Source organism: Malus sylvestris, chromosome 12 (assembly GCF_916048215.2).
Source record: "Malus sylvestris chromosome 12, drMalSylv7.2, whole genome shotgun sequence".
In the NCBI taxonomy this organism is placed as follows: domain Eukaryota; kingdom Viridiplantae; phylum Streptophyta; class Magnoliopsida; order Rosales; family Rosaceae; genus Malus; species Malus sylvestris.
This window is the reverse complement of record NC_062271.1, coordinates 694488-721177: the sequence shown is the minus strand read 5'-3', so window position 1 is coordinate 721177 and position 26690 is coordinate 694488. Positions and strand designations below refer to the sequence as shown.

General features: G+C 36.3%; 2 protein-coding genes across 2 annotated transcripts; both read right to left on the bottom strand.

The window, feature by feature from the left end:
* Positions 1–18929: 18929 nt before the first annotated feature.
* On the bottom strand, positions 18930–22432 carry LOC126593845 (uncharacterized). Its single transcript, XM_050259987.1, has 2 exons — positions 21103–22432; positions 18930–19771 (listed from the first exon to the last, which is right to left on the bottom strand). Exon 1 carries the CDS (start codon positions 22208–22210, stop codon positions 21194–21196), a length of 1017 nt encoding a protein of 338 aa, XP_050115944.1. The 5' UTR covers positions 22211–22432; the 3' UTR covers positions 18930–19771; positions 21103–21193.
* A 1316-nt stretch (positions 22433–23748) lies between these two features.
* Positions 23749–24156, bottom strand: LOC126593571 (cysteine proteinase inhibitor 1-like). The gene has a single exon (XM_050259672.1). It carries the CDS (start codon positions 24154–24156, stop codon positions 23749–23751), a length of 408 nt encoding a protein of 135 aa, XP_050115629.1.
* Between the last annotated feature and the right edge of the window lie 2534 nt (positions 24157–26690).

The following is a 26690-nucleotide window of genomic DNA, read 5'->3' as shown; positions in this document are numbered from 1 at the left end:
AAAAGGTACATATTATCATTCATTTGCTTGATGCAATGAAACAAATTCCGAGTTATGCAAAATTCTTGAATGACATATGCACCAATAAGAAAAGGTTTGTGGAACACGAAAAAGTGATGTTGTCAGAAGAGTGTAGTGCTGTTTTGCAGAAAAAGTTGCCCCCGAAGTTAAAAGATCCAGGGAGTTTTACTATTCCTTGTACAATTGGTAAATTTTCCTTTGAAAAAGCTTTGTTTGATTTAGGAGCTAATGTTAATTTAATGCCATTTACTAACTTTAAACAGCTTGGTCTCGGAGAGATGAAGTCAACTTCGGTATCTTTACAACTCGTTGATCGTTCGGTTACATATCCAAGAGGAATCATGGAAAATGTTCTAGTTCGAGCCGATCAATTCATTCTACCGGCTGATTTCTTGGTACTTGACATGGTGGAGGATCGAGAAATTCCTATCATATTGGGCCATCCATATATGGCTACCGCTGGAACTCTTATCAACGTAATAGTCTAGATGTCATAGATATTACATGAGTTAGGGAAATTTGACTATCAATGAGATTGAGTACTTGTTAATAATTTGTTGCAGGAAATAAGTAGGTTTGGTTATGGTGAGTCAGATGCTCTAGTGTTTTATTCGATTGAATTACAACTTGTTTTCTTGGCTGCCACTTTTTGCATTGTGATCACACGTTCTTGTTTTCTTTTGTTTTTTTACTTTTAGTAACAACTCTCAAAACCTTCATTATTTATCATCTTTGTTAAATTTGACTACGTTGCAATTGGATTTAAGTTAGTTGTTTAGAATTAGATTAATTTCTGTGGGACGATATTAAGTGCTTGCTTTCTATACTATCGAACGATTCGTATGCTTGCAAGTATAAAATTTAGAACTAAGTTGGACTAATTTCGGTTAGTTTAATTTTCCCAACAAGATCCGCCTTGGGAACGGGAGATGGGGAATCCCTGATTTGAAACAATGAGTATGAAGACAACGATGGGGATAAAATGCATAACGGAGATGGGATGAGAATTGTATATCCATCACGACTTTGACCCATTGTCATCCCTACTTTGATGTGCCCATATTTAATTGAAGAGATATGTAGGGTGCATAATTTCTTTTTACCATTAGTATCTTCATGGTCTAGGTTTCATGTAATGCCAGAATTTTGTAATTTCTTTGTAGGAGTGATTTCAATACTTTTTGTGTGACACAAAAGGTCGAAGTGAGTCCGGATATCTACTATCCATTCATAATATCTTGCATCAAATTCAACACGACTTCGGATGCAAAAGAAAAATTATAATCACTTAAATTACAAAATTATTACCTCTAAAGTGTTGTTTAGATGCTCTTTTGAAGACCTACCACTAGAATATGGTTGCTTTAATTGAGAGTCAAAAGTCTACCTTATCCTAGAATTAATGTAGAATAAAAGTGTGTCTAATTGTGGAACAACTGAGCTCTTGCTTCACTCAGTTTCTTTTGTGTTCACATGCAAACAAAGGAGGGGTTGTTGCAATTGCCTAAAGCCAAAACAGCACCAAGAAATGTTCTAGCTGTTCACACTCGTTTGCTTTTTTTTTCCCCTATGTTTTCATTTAGTCACAACAGTCAACGTACACTAAACTTTGGGTTAGGTAGCTATGTCAAATAAACGTTTCTATACATATTGTCACGAAGCTGCACTCATACAAACTATTTCTAAATTTCGAATCACCGCTTTATAGTGGGTAGTTTTATGAAATGAACTATTTTCAGATTAAGTGAGAGAAACCGCATAGAGAGAAAAAGAGGTGATAATAAGATTCTTTGTTTTATCTATACTGTTAGTAAGAAAACCCTCATTGTCAACTTTTTTTTTTCTCTTTTTTTCCTATTTTTCCATCACTTTTGATGCACATTATTGACAAAAAGAGGGCAAAATAGTAATTTGTACCTTTTGACAAAATGACAATTATATCCCTATTTTTCCCTTTTTTATACTTATTTTTCCAATTTTACCTTTACTTTTGATATACAATATTTATATAAGGAGGACAAAACAATAATTATGTAATATTAATATGCACTTATTAAGAGAAATTGTTCACACAAACAAAGTGTGTGCTCTCTGCTAGTACTAATCAAAGGTAAGGTTTGCTTGCCCGTAACGTTATATAGCTGTACAAAAATAAGATATTCTAGATATTTTATGATTTCTGCTTTCAGTCTACATAATCACACTATTAGAAATTACTATTTGTCTGACAAAATTTTGCTCGACGCATATTCGTCAGGCAAACATAATTTGCCCGACAAAAATTATAAATTCATTGGGCAAAAGTTCGCACGATGAGCTTTACGCAACGATTTTTGCATGATGAAATTCCATCGGGTAAAATTTTAAGCGACAAAATGATTTCGCCTGAAAATGATGTTTTTCTTGTAGTGACATGCCTAGACTGACACGTTCTGACCCCGATATTCTCTGAATACCCGGATAGGCACGTGCTGGTCGACACCCAAGGGTGACGAAAGCCATTTATTGAATACAAGAGTAATGATTAGGAGAAAATAAACATAAATAATCATTAGAATCTAAAGGTAATAAACAAAGTTTAAGGAAATGTCTAGAGTGCACAGAATACGTTCTAATTCAAGATCACATAAGGAAAGATCATTACAAGACATCACACAAGTGAATGATAGACTACTACTGGTAGGGGAATGCCTCGTACGTTGTGTCGTAATCCTCATTTCTAAGACCTGAATGGAGGCGCAAAACAAAGGTGAGTGGACCAAGTTCATATATACAATAATAATAAAACAGTTATCAAGATACTAACCCCCACAATTTATATAAAGAAAACTACTAGCATAATAAGTGATAAGTTTATTGAAAACCTTAGCATGCCAAAAATAACTCTAAAGACATATCGCGGAAATCAAAACATCAAATGTCTCACAGATCGTCTCGTAAGCACGGTGTGCTGCCAGTAAGATAACTGAATAAATATAACTCTCGGCCCTATGCCAGCACCGTGGTCTCTGCGCCCGTAGCCAGAGATTACCAACTCCCGGCCCAATGCCTGCTCCGTGTCCCTCAACCCATAGCTAGGAATTATTTCTCCCGGCCTATCTGCCAACACCAGATTCTCGCCCCAGGCAGCATAATGTCCACTAGGTACACACAAATAGTTACGCCTCTCATAAATAACCACTTCATAGTATAAAGTCATTCATCGTCTATACTATAAAGAGGGGTTTCTAAAACATATTCTAGCATCCTATCATCATCCATCAGATAGTCTACCAGTTCATGATTTTTATAGAAAATATGATATATCAAACTATAGCTCAATATAAGCTAATAATTAATTCCTCACAAAAAACGAGACGATAAACAATATATTCCATAAACATGCTTAACATAAAATCAGTTCATAAACTCATAAGGCATGCTATTCATTTATGCAATTAAACTATGTAATTTTAGAAGGAGTCCACTCACCGTACACCGATGATGCAAAGCTGTACCAAAAAAGAATAATGGAATCACCGTTAATAATTGCACCTATTCACATAAAGTAACGGAATCACCGTTAATAATTGCACCTATTCACATAAAGGGGTACCTTTAGTCAAACTCTATTCAAACGATTGAATTTGGGAAAACGGACTTCAAAAACGGGTCCAGGACGTCGAAATTAGCCTAGGAAAGGTCCCGGACGAAACCCCTAAAAGTTAACTCTAAAAATCAACGTTGACCAGTCAAAGTCAAAATCAAAGTCAACTCTAACCGTTGACCGAGTCAACAGTCAGAGTCAACGGGTCAAAGGGTCAGACTGGGCTTGGATTGGGTTGGGCCCTAATGGTTTTGGGTTTAGATTAAAGGTTAATGGGTTTGGGAAAGGGGTTGAAAGCCCAAGCTCTAATTGGCCCTAAGGCCTTATATGAATGGGTTCTAAACACACGGGCCTAAGGCCCTAATAAAAATGGCCCAAGGGCCTTAAATTCTAAAACTAACAAATAAATAAACCTAAAAAGGTTTTGGGTTGGATCAACGGGCCACAAGCCCTAAACAAAATGGCCCGAAGGCCTTTTGGGTCTTAAAACAATTAATAACAAAATAAAATAAATAAAAGAAAAAAATAATAAGCGAGAGGGACTTAACAGGCTTGAAGCCCGAGTTCTAGAACGGCCCAAAAGGGCCTAGGTTCACCACGGGCCTATGGCCCGAGAGCTTTGGAAACGGCCTAAAAAGCCTGGGTGCACCAGAGAAGAACGCCGGAGCTTCTACAGCTCCGGCCGACCGTAAACATAGCCTTTAAGGTCCGATCTAGGTATCAAAATGAAGCACAAGACGAGAGGAGTGTGTTTATACCTTCCTTTTGCTGTATAACAGCCGGAGACGACCGAAAAATCCCTCAACTCACACGGGTTCGCCGGAGATGGGTGAGCTCTCCTCCGAGTCGATTTTGTTCTAAAACCTCGACAACAGCGCAATAAAATCCATTAAAACACCATCATGCATGAATCTAGGACGAAATAAAGGGAAATTCAAGGCTCACCTAACCGGAAATTTAAGAAAAACTGGCTGGAGGTTTCTGGGTTTCGTCCTCGCAGCCACGGGAAAGAAAGAGAAAGAAGGACGAGGTTGACGATGATGGTTGTGTCTTCCTCGAGCAGGAAATGCAGATGGGTGCGTGTGGGTGTGTGTGTGTCTTGGTGAAAGAAGGAAAGAAGAGAGAAGGGAGAGAAAACAGGGACAGAAAGAAGAAGAAGAAGATGAAGTCACAGGGGTAGGGGACATAGAGAGAAAGGTGAGGTTTGTTAGGGTGCTGCCACGTGGCAGTTTGAGGGAGTTTAGGAATCTAGATAAAGGGTCCAAATTTAGTCAAGCTAGAGAACCAAAATGAAATTTTCATTAAAATTTTAGGGACTTACGAAATTATACAAATATTTGGGGGTTGGGTGTAATAGACTAATTCTATTCGTACGTAACAAGTAGAATATTAAAGTTCATCACGTTTAAATGGTTGAGAGGAGAGATTAAAATACGTGACTGGTAACCACTTCGAACTACGAAATCATGAATCATGCCTCTTAATGCTTATGTAAATGGTTTGATAAAGAGTCAAAGCTCTACACCTATGCACTAATCGAACTTTTTTTTTTTGTAATATTTTGGCATCCTTGAATCGAATTCCCAGTTTTTTTTTTTTATTTTTATTTATTTTTATTTTTTTATCAAGTGATGCTAGGCATTTTATATCATATAAGATTGGGAAGTCTTTCCTTTTCAGATCCCATAAAATTCGCTACATCATAAGAAAATGTTTATGTTAGTCGCACTATGTCAAACAAAAGAGAACGACTTACATATTCTTCATGATTATGTTTTTGAAATGTGAATTTTTTAATGAATGAAATTTCCTTTTTTTTAAGTAGCATTGTAAAGAAATGAAACGACAAGCACAAAAATATTGCAAGAATGAAAACAAAAATCCAAATAAACTCAAGACTTTATTATTACAATTGAGTTACCTTTTTTTTTTTTTTTTTTTAACAAACGATATTATCCTCACATTGGGCTAGCAATAATGTGATTAAAATTCGTTTGGCGAGAATCAAACCTAAAACCTCTCACTTACAAGTGAAGATGAATAGCACTAGACTGTAGTATTCAGTGGCTACAATTGAACCATATTTGAACATTACTGTATAAAGTTGTATAGCAGGCCTAGGTTTTGTGAACTCCATATTACAGATAGAGTGGCCTGGATTTATTTTGAGGTTCTAATTGAGGTTTGCTACAACCACCTCTAGTAAGGTGGAAAAACAAAGTTTCCCCAGGCCCAACTTAAATAAAACATTCATTAATTTTGGATTCGAACTAAGAACTCCAATTTAGTAATCCTCGAAATATCCTCTAACACATTGATCTTGTTGAGCAAAATTGGTACTCATGATCTAAATGATTCAGCTCACATAATTTCACTCGTTCATATTTCAAGAAGGATTTTATTATTTTGGATTCGACCCATTCTAGACTATGCACCTATTAGTTACAATACTTCATTAAAAGGAAAAATCTTTTGATTTCTATATGAATAAAATGTGCTTGGGGGTTTGGGTGTATTTTGATTTTGTAGCTGCATTTGGGTAGAAACCTAAATTGCCTACATACCCTCTTTTTGAGAGATCAATCCACTCATAGTTCTAAGATGATTTAGTTTGGAATTTTTAGTGAGTGAACCACACCCAGAAAAAGAAATTTTCTGTGTTTTTGGTTTATTTGAATACTTTGGATTTATTTGAGTGAATTTTGCTAAATGAACCAAGGATACGATTTGGATGTGCTTTTGGTTTGGGTTTTGTGCAGTTGCATCTAGATTGAGTCTCTAGATAGCCCAGATACCATTGGTGGGATCAAACCAGTGTAGTTCAAAAATGAATTTGATTTGTGTGGTTTTGGACCATTCGATTGAGTGTTTGGAGTGATTTTGGTTTATATAAACCAAGAATTCGATCTCGTATTTTGGTTTGAAATGTAACGTACTTGTACCATGTTGGACTACAATTGCATCTACAATGTAGTACTAGACTGCCTACGTATCTTTGGAGTGAATTTGGTTTATTTAAATACATTATTTTTTATATAGTAAAGGAAAGTTAAAAAAAGGGAACTTTAACGAAAAGCTTCTGGTACTGTTCACTTTAACGAAAAACCACATTTTTATACTAAAAAGTCAATCCTGGTACTATTCACTTTACCCTTTATTTTATCCTTATCGTTAAAACTCAAAGTTTTCAAGTCATTTTCATTAGTTTTCCTTAAAAAAAAAAATTTAAATTGTGAAGGTTCTTTTGGGATTAATAGTGGGTGCGATAATGGTGTTTTCATTTGTTAAGTTTTAATAATAAGTGGGAAAATAAGGTGGGTGTAGAAATAGGAAATGTGGGTGGGTTTAGTAGCTCTCATATGTGGTAAGAGTAACATTTTATTTGGGGTATTTGAATTTTAATCCTCGAAGAAGATTAAAATTTAATAAAAATTTGGTGTTAGATTGGATATTGATTTTGGTCCTTTAATGCGTACTTAATTCAAATTCATATTATTTTTTTGTTTTAATATTTAATAGATATCTTATTAATGTCATTAATTAAAATAAAAATTTATTATTATACACATTTTTATTTGTTAATTTTATTTAACTTCCTCTAATTAGTGTACTTAAATGTCCGTATCATAATATATTTTACTAAATTAGTGTAATGAAATATCCCTACCTAAATATATTATAGTACCTAAATATATTGTAGTGAATTAGTGATACATAAGCAAATATGCAAAAACATAAGTGTACCGAATATATGATACTAAACTAGTGTACTGAATTGTCGATACCTAAATATATCATACTAAACTAATGTGCCAAAATGTATGTACCTAAACATATTATACTATCTTAGTGTACCGAAATGTTCGTACCTAAATATGTTGTAATCAATTAGTGGCACATAACAAAATATGCCAAAACATAGGTGCATGTATCAAAAAATCTCTACAAAAATATTTTCTTATATAAGATACTTACCATAATGAGAATTAAAATTTATAATGTTTTCATAAAATTCAATATATGAACACCATAAAATTATAAATAAAAAAACGGGGCATTAAATACATATGCTGGCATTAAATAGAGTGTAGGAACTAAAATTATTTTTTTATTTTGTTATAAGACATTTTCTAAAATTTATTAAGAATTAAAATCTAATTTTCTATTTTTATTTCTTAAGTTTGCATTGCTTTTCCTCCACTTAGAACTTTCCAACGGCTATTTTGGAGGATTTGACTTTCATAGTTAGAGAAACTTGAACATGGAACATAGTATTTGAACGATTAGAGTTTCTCTAATTATTATCTGTATCAGCAATTTTTATTTCTGGCAGCCACAACATTTGAGAATCGAGAAAATTTTCCACAATTCGGGCTCATTAGTTGACATGGAGTTCTACCAACCATTACTTGACACTTGTACACACTTTTTTACACAAATACACTATTTAAGAATTAAAAAATAAAACTTATTGGGGTTTGGGCCCCACTAATCTCTTCTTTCTCTCTCCCTTCTTCGGAAAAGGCCTTTTCACCAAGAATAATATTTGATAGTTGAAAATTTAGCAATCACTCATACTTTTATCTAATTAGATTTGAATACGTGTCCAAATAATTAAAATTGTAAATACAAACTAGACATGTGTTCAAATCTGATTAGATGAAATCAAGAGTGACTGCTGAAAATTCAACAACCAAGTTTTGTTCTTTCATCAATACAACATTGACCTTCTTTATTCCCTCTCCTTCGCCGTCTCTATGCACACTAGCAACCAGCAATCTCCGACAAAAGTGTCACCACCACCTGCATCCGAACTTCTGGTACTGCCACCGCCAAGATCACCCATTTGATGTTGATGCCCCCCACCCAACAACCATATCATGCCCACCATTATGAACACTCATTCGAAACTCCAGTCTTTATCGTCCAACTGTAAATATGAATTTGATACCATCTTTATCTTTTATAGTCTTTCCTAGGGGTGGTTCGGTATGGGATCCCATACCGAAACTCTTGTCCCGATTCCCAAACCGAAATTTTCGAGAATCCCAATTTCAATACCGATCCCAAACCAAATTTTCGGGAATCCCAATTTTCGGGAATCCCGAAATGGTTTTGGGCTTTTGGACTAAAATTTGACATATTATGCCTTCGGGCTAAAATTCAACCTTCTATATTGAAAATTTGACATATTATACTTTTGGGCTGCTAACCTGTTGAACATATAAGTATAAAGTATATAACCAATCTGTCAATCTGTGCACAATAGCATCTGCCTATTCAATTTCTACTACAAATGCATACAATAAAAATAAATTAAGTAACAAATCCAAAAGCAAAAAAATTAGTTACAAGCCGGGAATATATAACAGAAATCAAATATATGGTTGTAAGAAAAAGAATTCAAAATATATAACATAAATCAAAATTGGGAATACTATTTCCAACTGCTGTCTAGTCCCAGTTTATAGCATGATCTCTCTCCCTGACCTTGAGTACAGCATAAAATGTGATACTTTAATAATCTGATCTATGATTCTACTCATGGTGTCTATAAAAAATCCTACAGAATGACAGTTCATCATAGTCTAGCACTTCCTTGCTTACTTTCTTTTGTGTTTACTGTTGTGAAAGTATACATTTCACATGTACACATATGTAGCCATCCAGTAGTTTACAATTAAAGAGTCATATGGTATGAGAAACAAAAACAGAATTACAAAATTTGATTTGCTATCAAACATTAAAGCAAGACCATGCATCTAAGATTCTATAGCCAAAACAAAAATATGGAAATCCGATTCTCATAAAATTTCATAGTAGTCAAGGACTCAAGTAACAAAAAGAATTGGTAGCTTTACTTGTAGCTGCACTATTCTTATGCTTCCTTGATATCAAGTTTGGCACAATCCTACCAAGTCCAGTGGAATAATTCTCTTATAATTAAAAAATAATATATATAATATTTATTTTCAGTTCGGTATGGGAATACCGAAAATATAGAGATGCAAAACCAAATCTCATACCGAAAATTTCGGGAATTTTGGTTTGGGATCGGCATTTTTTCGGTTTGGTTTGGAATTTTTGGGATTTTTTTCCAGCCCTAGTCTTTCCCAACTAAAATATGATTTTAAAAGAGATGGCATAATTTTGAATAATGTAAATGCAAAAATCCTGGATGTTTTGGTTGGAGATTGCTTGGTTGCCGGTGTGCATGGAGACGGCAAAGGGAGAGGAAGAGAGAAGGCTAGCCGGTGTTGTGCCTTTCAGCTTTACGAAGAAGGGAGATAGGAAAGAGAGACTAGGGGGGTCCAAACCCTAATATGTTTTTATTTTTATTTTTTTTATTTATATTTTTTATTTAATTTAATTTTAACAGTGGGTTGTGTTGAAATGTGTATAGGTGTCAAGTCAGAGTTGGTGGAACTCAAAGTCAGCTAATAAGCCCGGAACGTGGAAAAATTTATCCCGAGAATCTTGATACAACAACATCTTGGTTTTATTTAGATGCCAGAAATAGAGAGAAATAGATTTTCACATTATTGCTAAAAATAATTACACTTTGGGTATTAATAGTTCTATACAATTCTCTCTCTCTCTCTCTAAAAAATATACAGCTAACCAAAACTGTTTTACAACAAATATCCAAACTAACAATCTTGATTAGGATGATGACTAGACTGATGACTTGGACAATGCTAACTTGGATTCTTGATTGATTTATCTTGCTTTTAACACCTCTTCAAGTTGAGTGAAGGAGCACATAGAGAAAGCTTGGATTGAAGATAAAGAAACCGGGTTTTAGAGAGAGACTTGGTGTGAATGTTGGCAAGTTGATCTTCATTGCAAACATACTGGACATGAACTGCCTTCCTAAGAACAAGTTCTCGAATATAATGATAATCAATCTCTACGTGCTTTGTACGAGCATGAAATACAGGATTAGAGGCTAAGGAAATTGCAGAAATATTGTCACACCAGATGGTTGGCATGGTTGGAAGTCGAAAGCCAATATCTTTGAAGATTTTACAAATCCAAGTGAGTTCCATAGCTGCAAGCACCAATGATCTATACTCCGCTTCAGTAGAGGAACGAGCTAAAGTACACTGCTTTTTTGCACTCCAACTGATAAGAATAGGACCAAAGAAAACATTGTATCCACTAGTTGAACGTCTATCAAATGGACATCATGTCCAATGAACATCAAAGTATGCATGTAAGTGGAGAGGACCTTTAGCAATCAATAAACCATGAGATACAGTGACACACCCCGACCTGGAAATATCGAAGCATGCTGACCATCACCGTGAGGTGATGTAACCATAAGGGTAAGTGATGTAGAAAGTGAATAAAATTAAAACTGATTAGAACTAGATATACTAATTAGTGAAAGAGTGCGCAATCGTGGGAAGAACCCACTACAATTATTCAGAGCGATATAGACAGTGAGACTATAGAAGAGTAGTCAAATTAAGTAAGTACACTTATTACACAACAGTGATAAGTTCGTACGTCTAAACAAAAGAAAATGTCAGAACTGCCGAGATTCCTCGAATGCCACAAAGAGTACAACTATCTAGGTCTTGGAGGGCGAAAAACAAAGTTGAGTGAGTCAGTAAAACAATGCTTATACGAAATCCATTATTTTCGAATATACTAACCCATCGCCGTAAAATAAGTATAGTTTCTTTAAAATACTAAGTACATATGTAAACAATATATCAACAACAATAATATTATAACCAGAAATATGCCAAGTCATGATGTATCAAATGCCACAATAATATAATCATGTGATAATCAAGTATAGCTAAGTGCTCATCCATCTAGGCTGACACACGAGTTCGAACAAATAATTTCTGACACAAACAGAACTGGGTGTAATCAATATGCTCTAGTACTACAATCACATGAAGGATGGTGCTGAAGCACAGTCACATACAAGTTGGATTACCTAATGCAATCTACCCGACAAGACTGGTCCTGGCCCTGGGGCGAGTACTAGCACCGGGGTGCAGCAAGATGAGCATGTACAAATATGTATGAATGTCATGACAGTAATATCTCAACCATATAGCAACATTTATCACAATTATTATCACAAGAACGATACTTGGCAAAATAAGCGTAAAAGTGAAGTACATACGCATTTATGGAAACTATAAATATATATAGGTATAAAAAAAAACTGCCCACTCACAAGTACGTCGCTGGGTCGTAGCCCCTGAGCCTAGCTTGGCCTTGAACGTCCTCGGGATACGTTTCCCCTATATGTGAAATAACTAAAATAAAATTAATTGAAGCACATATACGGAAACCTAAATAAAACCCTCATAGTTTGCTCAAACTTAGGGTTTAAATATACCATCGTGACCTACTCGACGTCACGAACATCCCTAAATTTTTAGAATAATTTTTGGATGGCTCACGTGCCTGCAATGGCATGGCCAGACGCGCCCCCACGCGCAGGCTAGTGCCTGACGTCCGTCAGGAATATTTTGTTAAATGTTAACAGAAGTTAACGGCATTACCTGATGCAGTCAGAATATTCCGTCACTTTGACGGAATATTTCGTCTCCTTCTCTAGCAAGCCTAGCCATCGCCGCCGTCTGCAATTCAACTTCGCCGGATGTCTGGAAAATTTTCAAACTCACTATTCTCATTCATTTCTCAACCATTTTCGACTTACTTTATATGGATTTGAAGCTAGTGAAGTGAAGAATCGCGTTATACCTGTTTGGAGTCCAAAAAGTGGATGGAGGTTGCCGGAAAAAGCCTCGAAAGTTCCGGCCAAAAGTGAACTCTTCAAAACTTGGTCGTTTCACGTCAACCTTCTTCCAAAACAAGCCTAGGACCCTTAAAAAGTCGTGTAGAAGCCTTCCCAAGCTTCAAATCATGCTAACTCATTTGAAAACACGTCGAACTCAGTGTGCCTGAGTTCAGACCTTCCGAGTTAATGAGTCAAAACTCGTCTAAACCAGGTTTCAAGAACATGGTTGTGATCGTGAAGATGAGAGGAGTACAATTGTGTGGTTTTTGGGTTCGATTTGTGAGCTTTGCAGCTCGTTTGAGGGTTTTGCAGAGAAAGAGAGTATACGAGAGATAAAGAGAGAGAAGGAAGAGAGAGAGAATTATTTTCTTTTGTTTTTTTTTGATTGGTTGCTTCAAAAATGGAGTGGATGAGATTGGTGAGAGTGTGAAATAATGGAGGAGGGTGCACGGGATGGGACAAGAAAAAGCTAGGGATAAGGTTTTGGATTTTGAACAGAAAAGAGTATCGAAAATTTACCCGGAATAGTGTTTTCACACTGATAAAATTTACGTACACTCGTAACAACGTGTACAATTTAAATGCGATAGCAAGAAATAAAATGAAAGTGATTTGAATATGTCCACGTCACTTGCCAATAAGGGCATAATCGTCAATACACATACTTAGGGAGAAATTACATAAGAAAATTAGGGACAGGTCGTCACATATAGTACCTTTTAGAGATCTGAGGACTTTTTTAGCAGCCTGCATATGACTTTCCCTTAGACAATGCATGAATTTGCAAATCTAGTTTACTACAAAAGAAATATGCAGTCGTGTCCAAGTAAGATACTGAAGTTATCCAACAATTGATCTGTATTCTGCAGGATTTTCCAATTAAGGACCAACATGATCAAGCTTGTTTGTACCTAGAGGTGTAGCACAAGGTTTGGCACCCTCCATCTTGATTTTGGAAAGTACATCCAAAGCATATTTGCCTTGGGATAAAAAGATACAATCTAGAGTTCTTTTCACCTTTAGACCCAAAAAATAATGAAGATGGCCTAAATCCTTCACGGGAAACAAAGAATTAAGCTGTTGAATTATATTGGAACAAACTAATGGATTTGGACCAGTGATTAGAATATCATCAACATAGACAAGAACCAAAACCAAAGATGGTGCAGAAACAAACAGGGATGTACTAGATTGAGAATTCTTGAAACCAAGAGAATTGAGATCCTAAAATAATTGATCATACCATGCACGCGGGGCCTGTTTTAATCCATATAAGGATTTATGTAATATGCAAACATATGAGGATTTATCTTGATCAACAAACCCATGTGGTTGATCCATGAATACTTCCTTTTGAAGATGGACATGGAGAAAGGCATTACTGATGTCTAGTTGGTTGAGAAACCAATTGTAGTTGACAACAAGAGTAAGTAACACTCTAATGGTGCTTTTGTTGTCAGACTGGACTAACTTCAATGACTAATCTGAACTGGCTTAGACTAGACTAAGTTAGACTGACTTAGTGAAGTGTTTGGTGCCATATCGGACTAAGAAGCGGGATAATGAAAAGAAGAAAAAAAAACAAAATAGAACCCATGATATATAACAAAATATTCATATTATTTGCTTTAACAAAAATCAACCAACAAAATTTTCATCATCCAATTTTCAAATCCAACACCAAAATAGCATAAACCAATCAAATTTTCAACCAAAATTAAAAGTAGCAGAAACCAATCAAATTATTGAAACTTTGCAATAAATTTCCCAGAAATGAATAGATCACGTCTCCATATTGAGAAATATGAAAGAACCATAGGCTGTAATTGAAATCTTCAAATACAATGAAAGAACCATAGCATTGTTGCATTCATAATTTTTGAATCATAAAAAATATGTACAAAAATTTTGCATATTGCCCTTAAATCCGATAGCCTGCAACAAATACAACAATCTGATATACATGTTTTTTGCACGCAAAAAAAGAATCCATAAAACAAGCATCATTGAATAAAACCCATAAAACAAAATCAACAATAAACAACACAAACACAAGATACTGATAAATACCCAGATGATCATATATTGGAGCAAATTGCTATTAAAAAATGGGGATAAAATTTAAAAGTGACAAACTTACAGAAATGGTTGACGACAATTAAAGATCCATGTTTGCCCAAACTGAACGGAAATCTTGTACTCGATTTCTAACGCTCCTCTCATCAACAAAGCCATGGCGACTCCATTGCACTATCTTTTTTTCTCTCTGATCGAAGTTTCTAACTTTTCTGGGAGAGGAAATACGACGAAGCCCAATTGGATTTTTGGGAGGGGAAATACGGCGAAGTAGGGAGCGGCAAAGCGAGGAAGAAGAGTACATGGGAAGGGAGAAGAGGAGAGGGGTGAAGCGAAGCCGATATGGGGCAAAGCAGGGACTAGTAGTCTGCTCCCTATCGGTGGGTCTCGCTAACCTCTAGCGAGCGTTTTAGTCAGAGCGAATCCTATCGAGTCTCATTAAAGCTTGTCCCTCCTGCTAACAAACATTGGACTACACTAGCTTTTAGTCTAGTCCAGTTCAATGCCATTTAGTGAAGGCAAACAAACACACCCTAATGGTGATTGGTTTTTCCACAGGACTAAATGTTTCTGTATAGTCAAGACCAGCTTGTTGATGATATCTTTTCGCTACAAGATGAGCTTTATATCTGTCAATTGAGCCATCAGGTTTTCTCTTGATGTGAAACACCCACTTACAACCCAGAAGGTTTTGAGAAGGAAATGAAGGAACTAAACTCCATGTACCAGTATTTTGCAATGCATTAAATTCCTCTTGTATGGCTTTTCTCCAATGAGCATGCTTAGATGCTTGAAGATATGTGTTGGGAACAAAATTGGCACACTTAAGAACTGAGGAAAAGATAAGATGCTTTGTTGCTGTAGAAGCTTTGGGTTTATAGATCCCAAGCTTGTTCCTTGTTTGCATGGGATGAGTGTTTATGGAAGGGGGATGAGAGGAAGATATAGAGACTAAAGAAGAGATATGAGAGGGAAGAGTTGGACTTGATACTATAGGAGAAGGAAAAAGAGGTGTTGACCTATCAAAGGGCTGAACAAATGACTTTGTTAAGGGAAATATAAGATCAAAAGAAGAGGAAGAAGGAAAACTTGGAATAGAGCTATGGGGTGCAGTTGGTAAGGAAGTATGGAAAGGTAAGGTATGTTCGTCAAAAATAACATGGCGAGAAATATATACTCTATCAGAAATGTAATCGAGACATCGATAGCCTTTGTGTTGAAGGTTGTACCCTAGGAAGACACAAGACTTACTTTTAGCATCTAATTTGGATGTTGAATATGGTTGAAGCCAAGGAAAGCAACTGCAACCAAACACTTTCAACCTGGAGTAGTCAAGAGCTATTTTAAACAGAATTTCCCAAAGAGACACTAATTTCTGGAAATGGGAAGTCTATTGATAAGATAGACAATAGTAGAGAAGGCTTCAAACCAATAAGGATGAGGAACTTTAGAGGCAGCAAGCATAACTCGAGCAGTCTCAATAATGTGCCTATGCTTATGCTTAGCACAACCATTCTGCTTCGGTATATGTAGGCAACTAAATTGATGAGAAATACCATGTTCAAGAAGAAATGAGTTAAGCAAATTACTTGTAAATTCACCCCCTGAATCAGAACGTAAAATCTTTATTTTGTTTCTAATGAGATTTTCTACATGACACTTAAAGTTTACAAACGTAGAGTACACATCTAATTTCTTCTTCAACGGATATATCCAACTATATTTACTAAACTCATCAACAAACAGAACATACAATCTGTATCCACTGACTGTAGAAACTGAAGTAGGACCCTACACATCACAGTGTATTAATTCCAAACTATTAGAAGTATGATATGACAGTGGCTGAAAAAGGTAGTCTAGTGCATTTGCCTAAAGCACAAGCATTACAGAAATCAAGATTGCTAGTACCCTCCACTGCAATTTTATTACTAGCTATGACTCTATGTAGAATGGTTGTGGAATGATGGCCCAAGCACCTGTGCCACAAAGAGATACGAGCTTTGACACTAAGAAGTGCGGAATGAGAGAAACCAGTAGATGGAGAGCCTTGAAAGGGGTAAAAGCCATTCTTAGTAGGGCCTCGAAAAAACGTCTTTACAACGGATCCATCAGGGTCAAGAGTTAAGAGCAAGTCCACCCTAAAGTACTTTGTGCCAGCACCCAGCCCATTTATCTACTCCAGTGAACAGTAATAGACTTCAATGAACAGTAATAAGCTAATGCATCTCCACCCCTAAAAAAATGCGTTGGCACAAATGATCTCCACCCTTACAAAATGTGCTGGCACACAGCCCATTTAAAATATTTTAAATTTTTTTCTAAAAGAATAAAAAAATAAACTAGTTTTATTTTCGGATAGGATTTTTAACCAATCTCGTCACGCCACGTGTCATTATCCGAATGTATTATTTTGTGAATAGATTTCCGCTAAGATTTTCAACCAATCCCGACGCGCCATTTGTCACTTCCGTTTTACAATAATTTTGCCAAGATTTCGATAAGATTTTCAACCAATCACGTCATGCCACGTGTCATTATCCGAATGTACTATTTTGTGGATAGATTTCCGATAAGATTTTCGATCAATCCTAACGCGCCACGTGTCACTTCCGGTTTACAATAATTTAGCCAAGATTTCGATAAGATTTTCAACCAATCACGTAGTGCCACATGGCATTGTCCATAACCTCATCCTTTTTTTTTTGTCCATATAAACCCTACATCCCTACATCCATCATCACACCAAGCTCAATCCTTCTTTTTAGCTCAGAATCCTTGTTCATCGTTTTCAAATCTTGAGTTCTTATTACAATGTCTTCTTCAAGGAGAGTGTATAAACAGTTACAGGAGCAACAGAAAAGGTTGTTGGCACAATATGCAGAATTGGCCAATCTCGAGGAAGGTGAAGGTGGAGATGAGGCTTTCTTCATGGAAGAGGATGAGGATGATCACCATATAAGGCATAGGGCCTTACATTCCCGCCATGTCATGGAAGCCGTGGGTCAGATAGACAAACCCAGACGTGCTGCAAACCTCGATAGAAAAAGGGAAAGACGAGGTAAAGATCTCTTGGAAGATTATTTTATTCCCAACAGCATATTCCCTGATCATGTTTTTAAACGTTGTTTTAGAATGCAACGAAGTTTGTTCGACAAAATCATGAGTGTTATTTGCAACCATGATCCATACTTTGTGCAAAAAGAAGATGTTTTTCATGTTCTAGGTCTTCATCCCGAGCAAAAAATTACGGCTGCCTTGCAAATGCTTGCATATGGAGCATTTGCAGATTAAGTGGATGAGATCGTGAGGATGGGAAGAATAACTGTTCTTGAGTCCCTGATGCGGTTTTACTCTGCAATTAAAGCCCTCTACACCAATGAGTACCTCCGGACACCCACGCCAAGGGACATGCGAAGGCTTCTGAGGAAGGGTGAGATGTGAGGCTTCCCTAGCATGATTGTAAGCATCGACTGCATGCATTGGACTTGGAAAAACTGTCCAAGTGCGTGGCAAGGAGCTTGTGGCGACAGAAAATGAGCCAAAAACATCATTTTGGAAGCCGTGGCTTCATTTGATACATGAATTTGACATGCTTTTTTTGGTGTTCCAGGAGCTCAGAAATGTCCTTACCCAATCCCTAGTGTTCGACGAACTGTTGTAAGGAAAATCGCCGAGATGCACATATTGGGTTAATGGTACCCAATATGAGGGATCATTCTATCTTGCAGATGGCATTTACCTAAGGTGGTCAACGTTTGTCAAAACAATGCCACATCCACAGACTGAAAAGGAAAAACACTTCGCAAAATGTCAAGAAGGGTGTAGGAAGGATGTCGAGCTTTGTTTTGGTATCCTGCAAGCTCGTTGGGCAATTGTCAGAAGTGCAACTAGAATGTTTGATGTTGAGGCTTGTCGATCCATCATGATGACGTGTATTATTCTCCACAACATGATTGTTGAAGATGAGTATGATTATGATGCCGTCGATGAATATGAGCCGGATCCGATGAACAACTCAAGAACACGTATCTACTGTGCTCATGACCAGACCGAAGATCCTGTGCAACATGAGTCGTTGGAACGTGATGGACGTTACAATGAATTGATCGTTTAGTGGTACACTGATGTGCAAGAGCCATACTGGCACGTAACCTGCCAGAATGACTTGATTGAGCACCAGTGGGGATTGCATGAAGGCGAAGATAATTAAAATGAGGCTTGTGGTTAAAGAATAAAGTGTATTTTTTTTTAAGTTTATGTAATTCTATGTAGTGTGTTTTTTTTTTAAGTTTATTTGGTGAGTTTATGTAATCTTATTTCATGTGTTTAAATAAAGTACAAAAATAAATAAATAATTACATTAAAATGGCATAATAAATTAAATAAAAGTAAATAAAGTTTTAAAAATTAATAAGAAATAACATAAAAATTACATAAGAAATTAAATAAAGTTCAAAATAAAAAAAGAAAAAACATAAAAATTACATAAGAAATTAAATACAGTTCAAAAGAAAAAAAAAGAAAAAACATAAAAATTACATAAGAAATTAAATAAAATTCGAAAAAAATAAGAAATTACATAAAAATTTACAAGGTCTCTGGAGCTAGGATATGTGGTGTTAGGATCTTGGTTGCTATGATTTGTGTAGCTAGAACCCCCTTGACTTGTTTCCGCATTTCTTGCACGCCTCCTTCGCACGACATCTCTTTTTTCCGATGTCCAAAAATATTTTGAATTCAGAGACAGTCCTACTAGAGACTTGCTCATAGTGTCATGATCTGCTTGAGCCATCATTTCTTCTCTAAGCATTTCATTTTCTCGATGAAATGCTTGTCTAACCAGCTTGTTCTCTCGATTAACTATTTCTCTGTCTCTCAGCCGCCGCATCACGGACCTCAGTAGCTGCTATTATTGTTGCCATAGCAGCAACTTTTTCCTCATCTCTAGCCTTTTCCCGTGCCATGTTCAGTTCACCTTGGCGAGCAAGTTCCTGCATATATTTAATGTAGTCATTTTTGGAAGAACTACCTTTTTTCTTTGATGCCTTTTTACCTTGAGGCCAGAGGGACTAACGAGTCGGTTGGGTCTCGGGCACTTGTTCAGGCGTCCCTTTCGTGTCTTGAAATGTGTCGGCTTCTTGTTTGGCCGTGTCTGGTTCTGACGAACTATGTAGACCCATGCCGTGCATGACAACTTCTGTACCGGTTGCCACAATTTTGTATTTAGGGCAATCTTTGACAATTTCCCAACATTCCCATTTGTTGAATGATTTGTTCTGGTTCTTTGAATTGTAGAATGCTTGAGCTTGTAGTGTCTATAAAAATGTGGAATAAGATAGTGTTAAAAAATGCGGGTGTAACACAAATAAATAAATTAAAATATTGATACGGGTGGAATGCATTTAAATTACATAAAAATGACATAAGAAATTAAATAAAAATTACATAAGAAATTAAATAAATTAAAATTTTGATGCGAGTGGAATGCATATAAAAATTACATAAGAAATAACATAAAAATTACATACGAAATTAAATAAATTAAAATATTGATGCGGGTGGAATGCATATAAATAAATAAAAATATTGTCACCTGATCCGCTAAACTTGTCCCGCTACCCAGGTTACCGGAAGCATGAGAGAAGGCGTTTTTCCAACAAGAAAAGGATGCGTTGAGTTTTTTCCAACAACCTTGAAGACCTTGACTAGTTCTGGCGTCTTTTCCATGTACATCGCAAAACGCCTTCGTAATTTTACTCCACATTTCTCGCTTATCCATCTCATTACCCGTAATCAGGTCATGAGTACTGTGAACCCAACATTCACACAACGTAACATCTTCAATGAGCTTCCATGAAGACATTTTTTTCTCTTACAGTGTAGAAAATATTGAAATGTAGATAGTATAGAAAGTGTAGAAAATATTGAAATGTGGTGTAAGGTGGAAGATGAGGGTTAGGTATTTATAGAAAAAAAAATAACTTTTTAAAATTTTACTGTATTTAAAAAATATATATGTATTTTTTTATAATTTTTAATTAATTTTAATGTAGTTAATTAATCTAGACCGTTGGATTTGAAAATATTCAAATCCAAGAGCCAAGGATCTGCCACGTGGCCAACGGTACCGTTGGGCCCTTTTTTTTGGGGGGGGGGAACGTGGACCGTTGATTTGTGATCGGACGGTCTAGTTTAAAAGTAAAATTTAAATTTTTGTTACCATTGGAAATCCAACGGCTCTGAGCAAGCCACGTCGCTGCAACACAAGTGGGTTGACAACAGGCTGATAGCGCCTGCCCCTTGTCCCCTACTCGTTGCCAAGCGCGAGTCCAGTCCACACGCCAGCCAAATAGGGCCGCTCTTGGGTCTGTCAAAAATGGGCTGGTCTGTTGCTTGGCTTGGGCTGGGTGCCAGGCAGCCCGATGGGTTGGAGTGAATTCCCTGACCCTCAGCTTGATATTTGGACTGGGTGTTGGGCAAAGTTCACTCCGGTGGACTTGCTCTAATGCACAATGATTGTCAGTAGTAAACTTGTATATGGACAAGAGACCATGATTCATATCATGCACGTGTAGGACATTAGACAATTAAAAAGATGCAGATGGAGTATGTAAAACAGCGTTTCCAGTACGATGAATAGACAAACCTTGACTGTCTCCTACATACACCTTTTCGTCCCCATTGTATGCAGTTGGTATAGGAATATTGGTCAGATCATTAGTAATATGCGAAGTGGTTCAGGAATCAGCAAGCCAGAGTGAAGGAGATGGCTTGTTGATTTTGTGAGCACACCTAGCTGCAAGCTTATCCATAGGAACTCTACCCTGAACAGTAGGATTCAAACGATCGTAACAATCAATAGCCTGATGGGAAGTGGAGCCACATAGTTGACACGGATGATAACCACCAGAAGAACTTCCACGATCAAAGGTACCAAAATTCCGATTGAAGTTATTTCGATTACCACCAGAGCCAGACTTGTTTTGATTGCGATTGTTGCCTGAATTACCTCGATTCCCACCATTGTTAAGGGATCTATTGAAATTTCCATTATTCCGACCAAAACTTCCAAAATTGCGATTGAAATTCCCAAAATTGCCTTTAAAATTATGAGAACCCTGAAATTCCCAAGGTTCAGCAGCAGGAGAACCAATGACTTTCTTCTTCCGAGCAATTGATATTTCTTTGCTGAGAAGAAGTCCGTGTAACTCATCAACACTTGTTTGGTCGATACAAAGATTGACAGCATCAACAAAAGCTTCGAAATCATCAGGCAGTCCATTGAGAATAATAGTGATGAGATCACGATCACTGACTGGAGCACCGGCTTTAGCAAGAGCAGTTGAAAGCTCCTTGAGTTTCTGAAAATATGCTGAAATTGACATGTTACCTTTCTGACAAGATTGAAGCTGTGAGCGAAGCTGATGAATATGCGTATCCGAACCTGCAGCAAAACGTTGTTCAAGAATGCGCCATAACTCTCGAGATGTAGAAACTCCAACTGTAAATGGCAAAATATCTTCGGATAGCGTAGAATTCAGCCATATCAAAATGTTCTGGTCCTTCTCATACCAAGATTCGTAGGCTGGATTAGGAGTTGAAGTACGATTTCCATTCGAATCACAGAGAAACGGAGCTGGACAAGGTTCGCTACAATCGATAATACCGATGAGCTTATATCGCCTAAAAATTGGACCAAAGAGAGCGCTCCATGAGAGATAGTTCTCAGCCCCACGAAGCTTGATCGATACCATGCAGCCGATGTTCTGAATGGTGATGGAATTGACTGAAGTCGATGAAATGTGGAAATTAGGGTTTGTCACAGCCGGATTTGAGGTAACAATCTCAGGATTGATGGGTGACGAAGATGGAGAATTGGAGATAGACACGATCGCAACAAGTAAAATCAAAGAATTAAGATGATCGCAACAAGTATAATGCTAACTTGGACAATGCTAACTCGTATGAGAAGGGTCCTGTTGACGTCTCTTTTGTGCGGACTTCGTATTCTTCGGTAATATGGACAACAACTGCACCAATTCTGACGCATTTTATGTGTAACCGCTGTTTTCTTTTCTGCTAGCGACCCGGACAACAAACTTCACCATTTTTTGGTGCACTTTGCGCGCTAGCTCAGTCTTCTTTTTCGCTACCAGCAACATCTTCTTATCGTCAACAATTTCTCTTCTTCTTGACTACAAGACATGGGCTGCGACGGGGTTTTTTTTTATTTTTTATTTTTTATTTTAAATTTGGCTGCGACGGGGTTGCTTTTGTCTTTCTTTGCTGGAAGTATCCTCCTTTTTGTTGTAACATTGATGCGACTTCCTTCTCTAACTCTGTTCATCCAAATTGACTGCTTGCTGTGACTTTCTTGTCCAACGGCTTTGATCACGAGATGCATGGCTTCTGGAGTGGAGAGGGGCTGCTTGCATCTTCAAGGGCTTTGTCTGACCAAACGGTGGATCGTCGACAGGGATGCTTCTTGTCGCTCTTCGCTGCTACTTTGCATCTTAGGAAAAATGCTAGGTCGGTTTGCTCCTTTCTTTTCCTTTGTTTTCTTTTAAGCGTTGTAGTCTTCAAAATTTTCGCGGTCTTCATAGTTTCTTTATAGCGCTAGCGCAAAAATGCCACTGTGTGGAGATGTCAATTTCCTAGCACCTTCATATATGCGTACAGACATGCCATATGATGGAACCTCACACGCCTCTTTTCCTCTACAAATTAACTAGTGTAGGGAAGTCATTTCTTTCATATCCATAAAATTTACCAGATCATAAGGAAATGTTCATGTTAGTCATGCTATGTCAAACAAAAGAGAACGACTTACACATTCTTCAGGAATATGTCCTCGGAATGTCAATTTTTGTCAATGAAAGAAGTATTGTTTTTCCTTTGTAAAAAAATAAGGGTCATTTGGTCCCTAATCAATTTAATTGTTAGAATGAAACTTTGTTTGTTTGAATAGTTTGCAAGATCCCTACCATCATTTAATAGATTTAACTCCTGCATCTGTGCATTCATATCCCACAAATTAATAACGAAATAAAACTACAAGAACAAAAATATTACAGAACGAAAACAAAAATGGTAGTAAACTCAAGACTTTTATTATTGCAATTGAGCTACTTTCAAATGTTGTAGACCAGGCCTTAGGTTTTAGGAACTCCAGAAACCTTACAAATAGGGTGGATTGGATTTATTTTGAGGATCAGATTGAGGTTTGCTACAACCAACTCTGCTCCAGTAAGGTAGAAAATAAAGTTTCCCCATGCCCAACTTAAAACATTCATTAGTTTTGGACTCGAACAAAGGACTCCAATTTAGTAGTCCTCGAAAGATCCTCGAACACAATAATCTCATAGTTGATGGGGCCGCTATTGACCGAAGAAGAATCCGTAACCTCAATGACAAGCTTGTAATTGATTCCTGCTATTGTTTGAGACTCTCCTCGAACCAACTTTTGGAACACCAATTTTTGGTCATGAATCTTGTTGTACTCGGAGACGGCGAACTCCGCGATCTCCCTCAAATGTGGGTCGTTCAAGTTTTCAATGGGGTAATACCCACCCCTCAGAGGCTGGTACTTGGATGGGTAATGGTGCTCTTCTCCTCCTTCTCCTACTCCATACGCAGTGGCAGCAACCAAAAGATACAACAAGGCGGTTAAGATTAGGAGGAGGCAATGAGGATGATACATTCTCATCATTAGTTTTGTGTTTGTCTCAACAAAAAAGAGAAGAGTGAGAATGAAATAGATGCAACATTAACTTGGAATGCAAATTACTTTTATAGTGAATAAAAATTAAGTTGGAGTAAAAAAAGGAGTTTATTTTTATTTTAAGAAAAACATAAAGAAAAGAAATGCTAAGCCATAGTAAAGAGGGTGAGTAAAAACTGATTAAAAAACGATAATCAATTTCAAATAATAATGATATGGTAATTACTTGCGTAAAATCAAGTTCTCTAATTAATTTCCTTGTTAGTGTATACGATACGTATCTCATAATTGTGTAATGTATCTAGTGACTTTTATTTCTTTCAAAGATTTCGAAATGATATTGTTTCTTTTGTTTGGAGATTTTCAATGACTAAAAAGAAAATACGTGGATGGTCTACCAAAAATACTCTCTCATAATTGGGCAACTTATCTAGTGAATTTTATTTCTTTCGAATATTTCAAAACGATATTGTTTCTTTTGTTTTGATACTTCTAATGATTAAAAAGGAAAGACATGGATGATTTAACAATAATACTCTTCTTTATTTAAGTTTATTAAACATGAGTGCATTTTTGTTTACCGCCCCAAAAATGGCGGTGATGTTTACCATCACCATCGTAAATAACAGTTAATTGATTTAACCTATTTTATTGAAGGGAGAGAGAGGTGTGGTAGTGAGAGAAGAGAGGGATGAGAAATTTCTATGATGCATGTTTCCCATCACCTGTGCTTGTATCTATAGTAAATAAGATAGGATTTCTTGCCTTGCAAATAATAATGATATAGTAATTACTGGCTTAAAATAAGGTTCTCTAATTAATTGCCTTGTTGAGTGTATTCGATACAAATCTCATAATTAGGCAATGTATCTAGTTACTTTTATTTGTTCGAAGATTTTGAAATTATATTGTTTCTTTTGTTTGGAGATTTTAAATGACTAAGATGGAAATACGTGGATGTGGTTTAGCAAATATACACTCCCATAATTGGGCAACATATCGAGTGAATTTTATTTCTTTCGAAGATCTCGAAATGATATTGTTTCTTTTGTTTTGATACATCTCATGATTAAAAAGGAAAGATGTGGATGGTTTAACAATAATAATCTTCTTTATTTAAGTCTATTCAATACGAGTGCAATTTTGTTTACCACCCCAAAAATGGCAGTGATGCTTAGCATCACCATCATAAATAACAATTAATTGATTTGTGTTGTAACCTATTTTATTGAAAGGAGAAAAAGGGTGCAGCAGAAAGAGACAAGAAGGATGAGAAATTTCAATGATGCATGCTTCCCATCATCTGTGCTTCTATCTGTAGTAAATGCGATAGGATTTCTTGCAATGCAAATAATGATGATATAGTAATTACTTACTTAAAATCAGGTTCACTAATTAATTGCCCTGTTGAGTGTCTTGGATATGGATTTCATAATTAGGCAACGTATCTAGTGACTTTTATTTGTTTCGAAGATTTTGAAATGATATTGTTTCTTTGTTGGAGATTTTTAATGACTAAGAAGGAAATATGTGGATGGTTTAGCAAAAATACTCTCTCATAATTGGACAAGGTATCAAGTGAATTTTATTTCTTTCGAAGATTTTGAAATGATATTGTTTCTTTTGTTTTGATGCTTATCGTGATTAAAAAGGAAAGAAGTAGATGGTTTAACAATAAGACTCTTCTTTATTTAAGTCTATTCGATATGAGTGCATTTTTTTTTCACAATCCTAGTGGCAGTGATGCTTACCATCACCATCCTAAATAACAATAAATTGTTTTGTGTTGTAACCTATTTATTGAATGGGGAGAGAGGGCGTGGCAGAGAGATAATAGAGGATTGAGGAATTTCTATGATCCATGCTTCCCAATTTCCATCACCTGTGCCTTTATCTGTAGAAAATTTGATACGATTTATTGCCTTGCAAATAATAATGATATAGTAATTTACTTACTTAAAATCATGTCCTCTAATTAATTGCTTTGTGAGTGTATTCGATACAAATCTCATAATAGGCAAAGTATCTAATGACTTTTATTTCTTTCGAAGATTCCAAAATGATATTGTTTCTTTTGTATGGAAATTTTCAATGACTAAAATGGAAAGATGTGGATGGTTTAACAAAAAAAAAAAAAAACACTCTTATTTATTTAAGTCTATTCAATACGAGTGTATCTGACACACCCCGACCTGGAATGTTCACTAGGACTCCGAATCGAGCTGTGCTAGCCGACACTTGGAATGTGACAAAGCTATAAAATGTGATAATGCGTAAACTATGAATAAATTTAAACCGAAAATTGCCTATATACACAAGTGTGTGGTGAGCGGGTATGGACTCATTTCACACGTGATACAGAGTATAAGTAAAGTACAGTAAAGTAAGACAATAATTATACCATCATAAGGAGCCACCTGAACTGGGAGTGCCACAAGTCCTCGTTGATACAGAACTTTGCTACTAGGACTTGGAGGGGTGCAAAATGGAAAGTGTGAGTGGGCAAAACAAAG